This window comes from Schistosoma haematobium, chromosome 1 (assembly GCF_000699445.3).
Source record: "Schistosoma haematobium chromosome 1, whole genome shotgun sequence".
NCBI lineage: Eukaryota > Metazoa > Platyhelminthes > Trematoda > Strigeidida > Schistosomatidae > Schistosoma > Schistosoma haematobium.
Genome location: NC_067196.1, coordinates 7,101,717 through 7,116,980, shown reverse-complemented (window position 1 = coordinate 7,116,980; position 15,264 = coordinate 7,101,717). Strand labels below are relative to the sequence as shown.

General features: G+C 36.0%; 1 protein-coding gene across 2 annotated transcripts in view; it reads left to right on the top strand.

Moving 5' to 3' along the window:
* Window positions 1-5,787: 5,787 nt before the first annotated feature.
* DESI2_1 (Desumoylating isopeptidase 2) overlaps window positions 5,788-15,264 on the top strand; it is a gene marked incomplete at its 3' end in the record, with an annotated part of 33,443 nt that continues 23,966 nt past the window's right edge. The window contains exons 1-3 of one of the 2 annotated variants that reach the window (XM_051209063.1): window positions 5,788-5,880; window positions 7,112-7,403; window positions 7,455-7,779. In XM_051209063.1, coding sequence (XP_051073036.1) covers window positions 7,597-7,779 — 183 coding nt within the window. In that variant the 5' untranslated portion in view covers window positions 5,788-5,880; window positions 7,112-7,403; window positions 7,455-7,596. The remainder of the gene's footprint in view (window positions 5,881-7,111; window positions 7,404-7,454; window positions 7,780-15,264) is intronic. The other variant, XM_012942436.3, reaches the window with a different exon arrangement.

Genomic DNA, 15,264 nt, shown 5'->3' with positions numbered 1-15,264 from the left:
CTTGTGTCTTACTTCTTAATTCAACTGCGTTATTTCTGGGATTCCTAGTTCATACCACAATTCAAATAATGCAAATATTATATGTACTTAATAAGCTGTACGACATCATCACGTCACATCTTATTCAACTGTAGCTCGACAGAAATAATTCCAGGTGTTAGAGCCTGTCCTCGTGAGATTTATGCTTTAGACCCATCATCCACTCGATTTCCCGTCTCTGTACTCAGGCTAAGAGATTTATATCACTTTTGAAGATACGGGGTGCAACGACTATGCACTTCAAGTACTGGCCGTACATGCGTTACAAACACTGTAATGAGCAATATTAGGGCGGTTGCTCCACGTTGTCCTCGCATAAAGTTGTTGTGTCATCTTATTGGAGTTCAGTACGGCCTCCGATAATGCGGAATTGTGACCGAAAACAACTGAGCTTCTCTAACATGATTGGTTCTTTTCTTAACTGACAAGAGTCAAATATGCTCAATATATCAAACCTTAACGGCTAAGACAAGAAGACAGAATTGCAGGTAACTTGATGGAAAAGTAGCTCAAACGACATTGGTACAAAAGTCGTTACTATAGTAGCAAAATACGACCGAGCATGTAGCGATTTAGTAAACTAAAAAAGTATGACAACCAATCAGAGGGCAAAGTTTGTTCGGAGAATCGAATCGGTAGAAAGTGTATGAGCGGTTGTCGTTCCGGAAGAGATCTTACCCCTTCTAATAAAATCGGACTGTTCTTGGGACGGCCTTCGCGAAAGTGGAGAGTTACGTTCACCTTGGCTGTATCCCTTGTATAATTTGAACTGATAACCAATCTCTCTGAGGTTACAAGCTTGAGGTTTTGTTCTAAAGGGACAATCGGGGGCGGATTTCTTTGTAAGATGAAATTTCCACTCGGATAAAGGCCTACAAGCCGAAGATGGAAGGCTGTGTCAATCATTTTGCAGTAAGTTTTCACAGGTGTTTTATCTGCTGCAAACTAAATTTGTTGACTTTATGAACAAATTGGTTCCAAGAGTAGATTTCTAGGTGAGAAGTCACAGAGGCTAGTACTTTGAGTCCCCTGAGTAATTCTACCATAGTTGGAAGAAAAATAGACGATACATTAGATGTTTTCAAATCGTTAAATGTTCATCTAAGCTCTTATTGACATTTAAAGTCATAAGTCACAAACAAACACAAGCGAGTCACGGTTTAAGGTCGTGTCTCACCAGTTTCAACAGATCCTCTGTGAGTCAGGACTCAGATTACTTAAGCTTAACTTATGGTGTGAGTATCTACACTAGATTCTCTGAATTTTGACATTATCAGCTTAAAGTTCTGACAGTAGCTTAATTTTATGAGGAAATTTATTTACTTTTGTCTCAGGGTTGAATCTCACGACTTATTTCAAGTTCTGTTTTCATTAGAATTCTTCAAAGTATGAACGACCGAGTTACGTGGTTTCACAACTCCCTAACGTGACCTCATATCTCTTGTGACTTTATGTCCAGCTTTTTATCACATGATTTATCCACCAATCAAATACGACTTACACAATCTTTGCACTGTGCCAAACCAATGACGTTCGACCGGTATGAGCAGTCTAACGTCCTTATTGGTCTTATGTCCGCCTAGCCCGTCCATTTGAGTCCAGAACAACAATACCAGCTCCCAATATGCGAATCGAATAGAATCATTTATTTCAGACATACTGGGTTTATATATCATCCAAACAGACCTCAACGCACCATAAAATAGGAAATAAGATTTGTACACAATAAAGCCAAAAAGTGACTGTGAACGTGGGAGGCAGTAGTCAATAAACTGAACATAGCTTAAGAACAGTAAATCATGCAATAATAAATTATAAGTAAAAATAAAGCTTATGATAAAAGGAATATAAATATACATAATCTAATTATTGAATAGTTATACCATAAAAATGTATAGATAATATTAGTCAATTAATATGTCTCAGAAGTTACTCGTGATTTAATCTTCGCTCGGATATAACTACCTAATTTCAGGTTTATTCTCAAGTCTACAAAAGAGGATGTGGGGTTATCCGGCTTTGCATTTGTCTTCTATATATTGAAAAGAAACGTGACATCCTTGATAGACCGTAGCAAATAATCTGCGGTATGTGCCACTTATATCGACATAAGTAGTATATAGCACTGGTCAGGAATAAAATGTCCAGCAGCAGAAGGTCGAGAAGATCGAAAGGGAAAGAACGAGAACAGAAAACAATCGGTATGGAAATGCGGGAACGATGAAGTCTGAGACAACTAATGAACACTTTGCAAATGAAGTCTTTATTGTATGGTTCTCAGATTTTACTGAGATATTCTGTAATGTCGTATTAAAACATGTTCGATTGTCCCCACTTGTGTTCTTGTTCACTACAAGTCACCTACGATTGAAGGTGTGTAGAATTATGGTCTACTATGATATTAGTACTGCTCTAATAATAGACCTAATCCTAAATTTGTAGATTTGTCATGATATAACTGCCTAATCTATAAGATCTTACGTGGAAGTCACACCATCGACTACACCAACTCACTGTATCGTATCAATTACCAATACATGATGTAGAACAAGGTTAGGCTAGAGAAAGAACAATATATTTAATATGAATAGAAGATATAAGGTAACATTCAGCAGAGACCACGCCTGCATGGCCGAGCCATGCCACTCGATCAACTCCAGTCCATTCAATTCATTGTTCGCGCCTTCTTCATTGTTAGGTATTTCTCCGCGTTAAATATTGAATATCTATTTTCTGAGTAGTCTCGTGTTCACAGCTTTGTGGATTGTGTGGCTATTGTCCAATGCCACTACAGGTGTATCAAATGTTGTCACATTTCTCTTAAATGCAGCTAAACTAATCGTATAATTGTTGTACCAGTTCGTACCATATAATTTGCCGACTTTAATCCTAACTTAATGAGCTATATAAGAAGAAGAAGCATGTGGGCCTTTATATCAGTGTCTAGTGGATTCGCCTTATATTATCTAGATGGTTTGACTAGTTAAATTTATGATGAAAATAATCACTTGGTAGATGACACGGAAATCGGTCTTCCTGTTAGTAAAGACCGCGGCAGAAAATCTCTTGGTTTTCACTTTAATTCAAATATATTGGTTGGTTGGATGTTTTAATGGATTTTTACGACTCCAACTAATCAGTCTGTTTTTGACATATGTGCATCCTCTGTGTATCACCTCGATATTTACGGCAAGTCATGAGCATTTAAATCAGAGATGGCTATTAATAAAATCCAGGACGCACACTTCATCCTATTTGAGACTCGTCGGCTGGATGAACCCCTCCTAGAATGAATATCAACTCTGGACGCATGTGCTTCCAGATGATGAGCTTCTGAAAGGACGAAAGTGGGTCCTAGACTTCACTGCTTTAAAGCTGAAAGCAGTATTAAGTGTATGCACCGCAGCTTATATGAACTGATTGACGTACACATTATTTCTCGTTTCTGAACCAGATAGTTGCGAACAAACTGGTGTCAATAGACGATATATATTTTATTTATAGGATGAATATATGTGGTCATTTGAGGTGACGCTTGTATGTACGATATACTGAAATTGTCTCACTTGTAAACGACACGACGTAATGACTCAAACAGGGGGATACGGAACTTGATGAACTGAATCGCTAAAAAGCTTGAAAGGTTGAGAGCAAGAGTACTCCGAGGTACCTCCTTGTATATCATTACCTCATACTTTTTGTTTTCCATCAAATCTGACATGCCGGCTTTGTGGTCCACCGGGTTAAGCGTTCACGCGCGAGATTGAAGTTCCTGGGTTTGAACCTCGAGAGCGGGGACGTGGATTCGCATTTCTGAGGAGTCCTAGTGCTTCCAGGTTTCCAACAGTGGTCTGACATCAATAGGTTCATGATCTCAATAAAAAACGTGATCAGGTCAAGCGATGGATAATACCAGGAGTGACCACCACTTGAAACTATTGTAGCTAGAATATATAAGAAAAGCAAGCCACCTGAGAAGTACACAAATTAGGGCACCCCAGGTCATTACTTGACGCCTACCACTATGCGCCACGAAGCCACTGGCTATGAGCTGCACATCAAACAGCAACCACCTGGGTGAATTCCAACTCTTCCTTATCATGTGTCTGTCCTATCTTATTTACTCTCTCTGCTAACGTGTCTATCGCCCCATCGGTTAGTGTTTTTAAAAGACAGCTCCATCATCAGTTACTCACTCCCTATTCACCATCTTACCAGTGAAACAGCTGCTAGTTGAATCCTGTAACATAGAAAAACGATTTGGAACTTGTTCTTAAACTTGCTGCATGTCTTATAACTTATCTAGCTTGACCATCGCAACAAAATATTATTATTATTCCTGGCACTATTATTATTATCTATCTATCCTATCCCTTTCACCAGTTTCGAATTTTCGTTGTTTCTTCGTCCTTGCACATTTGTTTACTTATTTTGTTGTCTAATTAAATTACTAACTTTTCTTTGTCATTCAGTCCCTCGAATCTACCCCACATCTTGAATTTTACAATATCCGTAATGCAATTGAACCATTCCCTACCTGGTAACGTGAATACTGCTGTTCCACAAACAACTGTCGAATTAGTTGAGGATAGTGCACTTCGGTAATATTGAGATCAATGGCCAGAGAAATCATTCGGTCTAAACTATCTCGTCATAAACACACTTAATGTGTGATAGCCCGTTCACATTTTATAAATGCTCTGCTTAAGTTCTTTGATTAACTTTGAAAGAGGACCACTGGATCTATGGAATGTCTTCCACAACAGGTATCGTATGGCATTACTCTTTGCTAATGATGTGAAACTTTTGAGAGAGATACGCAACCAAAAGGGTATACTGGCTGGATTTGATTCGACTTCAAAGTTGGGCAGACGATAACGAACTTACCTTTAACATTTCAAAGTGTAAAGTAGTCCATCTGAGACATGCTGCAGACTACAGCTACAACCTAGGCGACTTCTCTATAGAAGTGTTTCAAGTTGAAAAAGATATAGGAGTGCTGGCAGCCTACGCTTTTAAGTCTCACGTGACAAAAATGCCTTTCTAGCAAACCTTGCCCTGGTAAAGTTTAGGCGCATTTTTGGCCAGTTTGACGGAAGAACTTTCCACATACCCTTCAACAGTCATTTTCGTCCCCACCTAGAGTACGGAAACATAGTATTTCCTCCCTCACTCCAAAGGGATAATAACACTCTGGAACGTATCCAACGGCAAGCCACGAAATCATTTCGGGGACTCGAATTCAAACCTTATGAAGAGCGCCCCCAATCACTTAACCATTACACATTAAAGTACAGGCGTCTTACAGGTGACCTTCTAATAGCTTACAGCATCCTTAACATTTCTGGACATCCCTTTAAAAACCTATCTATGCTTAGCTCCAACACTAACCCAAGGGGTAACATCCAGAAATTGGCGATACAACACAGCAGAACGGACTGTAGATACAGTTTCTTCGCCTTAAGAGTTGCCAAATGCTGGAATTTGCTGTCGACTGAACTAGTCCAAGCAACTTCTCGGGAGTTATTTAAGAGGAAACTTGACCTATTTTTAAGGTTTAATGATATCTTATTATGATTTACCAATATCTTTTCCCCCTATTGTCGTTAATATACGTAGGTTCCTGGTTGGAGGTATTGGTGATCCACTGTCACTAGACACGGAAGCCCCCATAAAGCGAAAGCTGGTTCTATTCCGTCCACAACCATTTGACAGATTTGAGTTGCCGTAACACTCCAGATTCTGCGCGACATTTGAATCCCCGATGACCTTGAGGATGGAACAAGATTCCGTCCAGTAAATAAAATATTTCTCGACTTCGTCGAAGCAGCCAATTAGTGTGTAAGTAGACTTCAAATTCTCAAAGAAACTCTTGAAAAACAGGTTCCGGTAAATAGCTACTTTAGTTAGTGCTCTGGAAAATATCTCATTGTATGCCAATGTGCACATTACTTAATATTAAGAATCTTATGATTTTCCACAATCAAATGGGAAAAAAGTGTTTATTAACGAAAATGACAAAAATGATGGTGTACAACTGAAGGCCTGTGACACTGAAACTAGTAAAGAGCGTAGTCATGACTACGCAAAAATTTCCCCAAAGCTGGCAGCTTGGGCAGCATCACATAATTTTTATATTGTCCTATTATTCCCATTTTTCCTTAACATTTACATCTCTCTGATCAGTAAAAATGGTATCAAAAAGCAGTTTTCACATACTGTAAACATTAAAGATTGTGTAGACTACTGGAAACTGACGGATATCCGCGTCTATAGCTTTTTGTGTTGCTTTTCTCATGATTATGGTGCAGATCTTTTTCCACGCATGGGATCTTCTGTTTATTTTTCCTAAGTCGTTTTGGGTTCGAAAACTTTGCTTATCTGGGAATATCAAAGGGACATGCAGGTCTTACTCTAACATTATATGTGCTAATTAGCTAATACTTCAATCTCTACTTGTCAGGATAGGTCAGTCGATCCGTATTAATCTTTTCAGCCTGTAGTACTGTCAAGATCGGGCCTTGCTTTGAGCGTGTCCACAGAGGATGCTGATATTACGTGTTGTGGTAGAGAATTCCGGTCATTCCCTATTTAGTTCGAGAAACGGAACTCTAGGTGTAAACTATTTGATCTCGGTTTTTAAGCTTTCTTAGAATATCCCCTCAAATGATTATTCTCGAGTGAAAAGGAGAAAAAACATTAATGTCAAGATCATCGCCATATGCGTGTGACAGTTGTACCATCATTAAGACAAAACTTTTTTACAATAGGTTCAGTGGTTCTCATAAGCCTGCTCTCTACTTGGTTAGTGGGTCACAATTGAATAATTGCCTTGTAAAACCGCAAAAATATCTTAACCATCCGTCCACTTTGGTGACAGTTTTGTTCGATAGACCTATCATCCTAAATTTTCGCGGTTCGGATCATTGATTGAAGCTATAGTGATATCACTCTCTACCTAATCTTTCAAATGGAGGACTGACGATTAGTTTAGTTCCATAAATGCTAAGGATGATTACTTCAAGTGTTGCTCCTCAATCACTATTATTAATTGGGTTGTTTTGTCCCTCAGTTTCTAGAAAGAATATAGCAAGAATTATACATTTTTGTAGCCAAGAATGCGCTCGTTACCCAGCGGCAGATCTCAAGAAACAAATAATTCGCTAGTTCTGCCTAGCGGAGTTTACGTTTTAGACAATGTGCATTGGAACCAATGAACCCATTCGTTCAGATAATGCTTTTCAAAGGAGGTTGTAATGCTTTAAATGTTAAATAGCACCTTTATCATATTTGTCAAAATCTGTTTTCGTCACACATCTCTACTGATAAAATTGTGTATAAAATCGGTAGCAAGTTTGACCCTAGTAAGATCGCTTTTTTCACATTAATCAGAGTTTCTGATTTCTGAACTATAGAATTAGTAAGGACTTCAGGAACCTTCAGATTTATTATTTATTACGGAGAAAGTGTTCTTTAGTGATATGCATTGGTTGATACGAAATCATTTTAGGTTTTACTGTTTGGATAGTTTTCCAAAAAGATGAATAAGTGGAAAAAATGAATCCAGTGATGGGATTCTGGGAGAAATTGCGGATGAAATTAGATCGTGTTTCATCAACTCAAACATCAACATCAGAGAATCATAAAACAGAAACCAACACAACTACACCTAACTGTACTGCAACTCATTCGACAAATAATTCCGTTGCAACGCCAGTGACCGTGAATGTCTATGATATGGTAAGAGAAATATATCTGTTGATTCCCATATTTATTATCCCTTCATTGGTAGTTTTGTGGTTGTATTACTTAAGTGTACAGTCAACTGACAAAGTCATAATATTATTTTGTGACAGATACAAATGTGTAATGTTTATTTAGTAAAGAAGACGATAGATTTATGTTTCCAGAAGTCATGAAAGGAGACAGTTTTTATACAAACATTTTACTTCAATAAGTGGATATACTCATATTTTAGTAAATGATAATCAATAGATTTTAGACATCCGAAAATTGTAATTAATGTATTTCAAGAAACCATTCCGAATCTTTGATTAAATGATCTCAGACCTCTTTTTATGGGTTTTGTCCGATATAATCTGCTACAAAATCTATTCCGCTGCCTAGTTAATTTTTTGAAATCGCCGTAAGATAAATATTCTTATCGCCAGTTTGACTTAAAACTACACTAATCAGACCACATACTGGCCGAGAAATCATCAACACTGCCTGTATTTGATCTCTTATACCATTGGTTGCTCAAGTTCATCCACCCTTGTTTAAGAAACAGGTTATCTCTTCGAAGACAAATAGTATACAGTAATAGGTTTTGCCGATGTTCCACCATCTTGCTAGAGAAATAGAGCTTCTTTCGATTTTAAAACTAAGTATGCTTCCGTCTTCAGTTTTATTTCCCTAGCTGCAAGTGTTTAATATCATGTCAAAGCAAAAGAAACGTTTCTTACGTCTTATGAGATACAGTTGGTGTATCTCTATTCAGAAAATCAGTAGAAAAGCACGTAACTTTATACAAAAAAATTCTTAAAAGTTTAGTGCCATTCGTTAGCCAAATACTGGTTTGCACATTTAACTCTTAAAGATTGTTTTATTAAGGTTTGTTGATTGCTCGGATGAGAAAATGTCGATTCAGTTTCAAATCTGCGGCTTAGTAATCGTAAGTTAAGTACTTTTAAAATTTTGAACCATCTCTTGGTTTTCAGACACATTAAGAGTACACATACGGTTTCAGAATCAAAATGCATTAAAATTAAGTTGATTGTCGCATAATAAAAGTTAGTTATGGAATCATTGTAGTACTTCTGTGCACCGAGCTAACTATTTTCAACTCCAACTTCAGTACGATGGACCAGATAGCTTCTATCGTCTCCTTGCTGCTAACTAGAGTAAAAATGTCCAGGTTTTTCTAGGAGCTTTCTTTAATATTTATTTGTTTGAGCATATAAACATTAGTACAGAAGGGCACCAGATACATATATACCACACGCTTTTTCTAATAAAGACTAGAATCGATTTACATTCAACCTAATTCAATTATATTTCTATTATTCAATGATTCAGTCAGTCTTATGCAGTGTAGAACATATTACGTGTTTATTAATCCAAGTTACCACATAACGTTAGCACAGAGAAGTGAAATTATCAGGTCACATTCTGGGATGGTAAAAGTAGTGAAATTCTCAGTAACATTAGAAAAGATTAGGTATAAAAAAAGAACAACAACTTAAAGGGGATTTTCAGGACACAGGATCTAAGATAAAATGCAGAATGAATCTGTCTGCGCCACTACAAATGATTGTAATCCACATCGTCTAACATCTGCAACTTTTGGTTACAATAATCATCTGGACACCAACTAAGTCGTTTGAACTTACCTATGTGGCTCAGACCAACAGGCAACAATTTCACAAAATGATGCTACACCTTTTTTTGGCTATCCCAAATTATTTTTAACCTTTCCCATTAGCTTTGAAATCATCTATGATCTTATTTATTTATTTGAACACCAATACTGGCAAGGAGGGAGCCAGATACATATGCGCCACTCAAATCTCATTTGATTTGTATGAGGGCTATGATACTGCCTGGGTGCCCAAACCAAAGCGGGTGGCTTTCTTAGGGGGCCACATCCGGAGCCTTGGACCTAAAGGTCTGATCCACAAGGCAATGGAGCAACGTAAGGAGATGCAGTCCCATGGTAACCGATGACCAACGATTGGTTCATATACCATTTGTTCCCTCGATATATTGAAGTTCATGTGCACCACTGGTTCAGAATCAGGGTTTTCCAACTAACTTAGGTGGACTCTCTGTGTCCATCAACTCGGTTAAAGCGTCCTCCCAATTTCGTAAACAATAGTAATGCCGCGAGAAGGCAGTGAGTAGAACTTTCCTGGCAGTGGTTGTATTCACGTGGCCATGTGAGAGCATTTCGAGAGGGAGAGCGGACTGTCTTCACTCTCGCCCGTACCAGGGCATTTGGGGGCACACTAATATCTACTGTTCTTAATATTCGTAGGTTGTTAGTGTTTAATTAATACGAGTTATGAAATTTATCTAAATAAGCAATCATTAGTTGAACACGAAATTACAGTGTATTAGAAAAATATTCGAATCAAATGACACATCTCATATTAATTAAATCAATATCAATGAAAATTCATTGAAAATTAATCAATGAAATCCAAATAAAATCAATATGCCAATTTATTGATAATCATTCCAAACACAATTATTTAGTAAAAAGGATTAGTTTATGTAATAGTTGAAAATCAATATAGATTCCCAAGGGAATTGAGACTAGTGACTTTTCTAAATGCAAGCGCAAGTATTTTAGAAATCTAATCGTTGAATTCATGAGTCAATTAAAGCTAAACCACTATGGAAAACCTCGAAGCAGTGGATGATCGTTTTGTCCTAGTATGAAACTCTTCAGCAGTGCGCGTTGACGATCCATAGTGGTCTAGCTTCAATTAGCTCATGAATTCAACTATTAAATTATTGTAACATCCACAAAATCCCTCTTTGATTATATACAGTAGAGTTGTGTACTAGATCCAAGTTTTTCTGTTCTTTATTTTTAAGAGTGCATTTGAGAATTCACTGTTATATTCTGCACACATTTTTAATTGGGCATTCGAATTTTAAAGATTATTTTTTCAGTTGATGTATAAATTCTTCATCTTATGCTCACAAACTCGCCCTTAGCTTATCTCCTCATAGGTTAATTAAGTGGGTGTGTCTTGATAATTTCCTGGTATAATTAACTTCAGAATCCGCTTAAATGTAAGCGGTTTAATTGTCTCATTTAAAACACATTTAGTTGGAATGACCTGTTTAATTTTAAACAAACAGTTATGTCCAATTAATTTAGTCTTACATGAAATATGATTAGCCTTTGAAGCCTATAGAATCAGTCAGTAATATACAAAATGTTTACAGTTAATACTTAAAAAAATGGGAAGTTAATTCATCCTAGTCAAGCTTGTAGTTTTTAACTCATACAGTTTTTGACTGAAAATAATTATGCAAAACTGAATTATTTCTATTTGTCTACGTGTGTTGTTGATGCAAAACTTGGCATCAAGACATTTATAATGGAAAAATTAGAGTCGGAGATTAAATATTAACAAGTCATCCATAAATGTTGTATTGTCATATACGGAAATACGGGAACCTGTTCAAAGAGTTAGCTTGATGGAAATCACTGATGCGAATAATATGGGTACAAACTATCAGTTGAATTTTAAGGATCACTAAATAAATAACTCAGCATCGCTCTTTTGTCTAGTAAACTGATTATTTTGATCATGTTAAGTACCTTGGTTACAAAGCTTTTATTGTCTAATTCTACTGTGTTTTTAAACTTTACTACATCAAACCCATTCAACACGGAATACATGATGTATGTAATGCTTGCTCTTGAATACATCCTCATAGTGCGTCTATTCATTGAATTACATCAGTACAGATTTTCGAGTATATATAAAATAACATGTATTGATATCGTTAATAACAGATTATTTCACTTTGATATTGTATATTACACAACTCTTAACTGTACATAAATGTACCTGAAGTTACCTAACGTGTTACTTTCGATATTAAAATAATGATAATAAAAATCAAAGGTTGATCATATTGGTTTATTTTCTTAAATTACCAACACTAATCATATTGTGAGTATATATAACAAGCCTTGACAATACTACTGATTTACTTTGGTAGTCAGATGTCTATCAGTTTAGTATTGATAATGTAGGACCTAACACTAGTCTATCTGTTTAAAGTTGGCACATCTAATTCAGCAAATCGATCAACTTAACATGATCGGAAACAAGTAAGCTGGAATCATATTAATTATAGTGGGAAGCTAAATATTATAAAAAGTGGATAATACTAAGCTTAAAATTAAGAGAAAGATAAGAAACATTCTGTGCTCAATGTGTCCACATATTATGATTAATTTTAGCATTGTAACCAGGATGTCTATATCTACACTGAAACAACCTAATCTACCCGTAAGATGTTGTGCATATCTGTCATTAGCTTCATACAGCCTTGTTAAAAATAATTTGAAACTGTAACAAACTGCTTTAATACACTAGATGTGGTTTCATCAATGGTATGTTAGAGAAGATTTAAATCAGTCAATCAAGTAGTCTGAACATTTTATATATGACCTCTTTAGTTCATTAAAATGCCAACATGTAATGTGTATCAAATACCATCATTCAATCCCATTTTTCGCTTGTCAGAAAAATCACATTCGCTTACAGCAAGTGTTTATCTTAATCTGAAAATATGAGTGGTGTTACGTATGTAGACAAAAACCACTTAACTGTGTAACAGAAGCTATGCTTTTGGTTGACGACTATCGTTTTGTCTTGTTGGTTAGGATCAAACTGCAACCTCAGAGTTTGTGTTTATTGTACTCGGACAAGGTCAAGACATTTCAACACTAGTCAGACTATCAACTAGAAGTCATCTTATTTGATTCGCAGATCTAGTTGGACATTGATAGGTCCGTAATTTGTATACACCTAGTGTAGGGACGGGTTTTTGTCATTGATTATATACATCATTCTATATTGAATGTTTGGTTCAGTTATTACTTGAATAGTATAGTAGAATGATTTTAGTCTGAATTTAATAAATAACGAAAGTTTCTACAATATGGCATTTTTAAGCACGTAACACGTAAAGTTGTCTCATATTATAGTTATTATCACATGAATTTTCTAGTTTCTTTTATTAAGTAACTTGAAATAATTAAGTACAGTTTCTGATGTACCAGGCTTAAAGTAACACCGCGTTTATAGGCTCGATTGTATTATTTGGCTGTTCAAGCTGAATTAGATGGAACGGAGTTAGGGACCACAATCCAGTAAGCAAAGATGCATAATGGCTAGTAGCGGAATCCAGGACGCGCGTCTCGTCCTATTTGGAACTCGTCAGCTGGATGTACCTGCATCCCAGAGCTGGCGTTCACTCCGGAACTCAAACCCAGTGCCGTTCGCTTCAAACGCCATCGCGTTATCCACTTAGCTACTGAGTCCTGATAGCCTCCTGCTTGGGTAATGGGGTGAAGTTGAAATTTACTTGGTATTGTGTAATTGAATTTTCCCATGCAAGTACATCCAGCTGACGAATTCCAAATAAGACGAGACGCGCGTCCTGGATTCCACTGCTAGCCACTGTCCATCTTTGCTTATAGTACTTGTGAATTAAAGCAATCCGCACAGGATGCACATATTCCAATAAGATACTGATCAATCGCAGTCCTAAATATTGATGGAAAGATTCAATTAAATAATACCGAGTCAACCTACAACCCAGTATTTGTATTTTAGTTGGTTTTTAAAAACAAAGTAACTGCTTTTGGCTTTTCTTACCATACCCTTTCAACTCTGTGACAATAGTAACGGTGTAAATTAAATGATTCATATTTTGTATCGTTTAATTCTTCTACCATGGGTCAGGCAATAATGATAATGATAATAATAATAATAATAATAATGATAATAAAAACAATGATAACTAGGTTTATTTACATAGTAATATTCGTGTAACTTTCAATCATTAAATGTGGAGGTCACACTGTTCATCATCTTAATGACGATATCAGTGTTTTCTTGAAATTAAGCAAAATATTGTGACTTTCTTTATATATATATATATATATATATATATATATATATATTACCCTCATGCTTCCGTTTGTTTCCTTCTGTATATCTTAGCCTAGTCATCAATTTTTATAGATAATCTTTGGAAAAGATAGCTTGTACACTTCTATTTCCGTATAATGAACAAAACAACCCCACTTGTATATGAAATTTATGACAGTTAGTTTATATTATTTAGATTATTGAAGCAAATTAAAATCAATCTATTCAGGTTAAGTGAGGGTTTTTTCAATAATTATAAATAGTTTTCAATTAGTTTTTATTATCAACTAGCACCACTTGAAGGGGAGTAATTAAAAAAAACAAGAATCAAGCATTTAAATGATAAGTATCCGATGGGGTTTTGTGGAGATTGTAATAATTCCAATAGTTGAGATCATGAGTTAATTGAAGCTAGACCGCCATGGAAAACCTGGAAGCACTGAATGACCGTTTCGTCCTATTGTGGGAATCCTCAGCAGTGCGCATCCACGATCCTGTCCGCGGGATTCGAATCCAGGACCTATCAGTTGAATGATTGTTTTATCTTAGCTTAGATCCTTTTCATAATGCATACTCCACCTACTCTTGGGTCATCATGTTTCATTGAACCTGATATATGTTTTGTTTTCCTACATCAGTTAATCTGTAATATTAGCACAATTCCTCATTTAAAATAAACTATCGAATTTCAATTCATTAACCTAACATTAGATAATATTATACTTCATAAATTCTGAGTTTACTTCGGTAGATCTTCACTATTAAAGATTCTTTAACTTAAAAGAAGCATCTGTTCAGTGTGTTTCTCGATTTTTTTAAAATGAAAAATTCACTATATCATGTCACTTATATCGAATCGATCGTCAACTTGCGAGAAATTAAGGGTGTGTATAATGCCTATTCTTTTCTAGTTTACATTAGAAGCAATGAAGTAAACACAACTAAAATGACTTTACAGTAGACTATTGTTTCATCCTATTTACTTTTATAATCAAACTTAATTGATCTAATTTCTTTATTGTTTATCTTTTTATATGTTTTGTGACATTTTAAACCTTGATATAATTCGATTTATCTACCGTGGGTTGATCATTTAAGTTTACTAATTGAACAATGATGATCAATTTCATTTTGATCGTGTATGTTATTTCATATTCAGTAAATGAATTGAATCATTTGTCTTGAAATTTAAAGTTTCAATAAATAAATTGGTTGAATTTATGATTCAATTAAAGTCAGACCAACATGGAAGCACTGAATGACCGTTTTGTCCTAGTATGGGACTCTTCAGCAGTGCGCATTCACGATCCTGTCCGCGGGATTCGAACCCAGGACCTACCGGTCTCTCTTGTGAACGCTTAACCTCTAGACCACTGAGCAGGCATCCAACGGTGTTAATGTTCAGCTTCAATCAATCCGCAAGATCGCGCCACCTTCCATCATTGTCTTCAGTTAGTTACTGTCTCACTACAGACCTTATTGAACTCAACTGGTCATGACTTACTAGGATTCCGGGACGCGTTGACAACTTCACTTA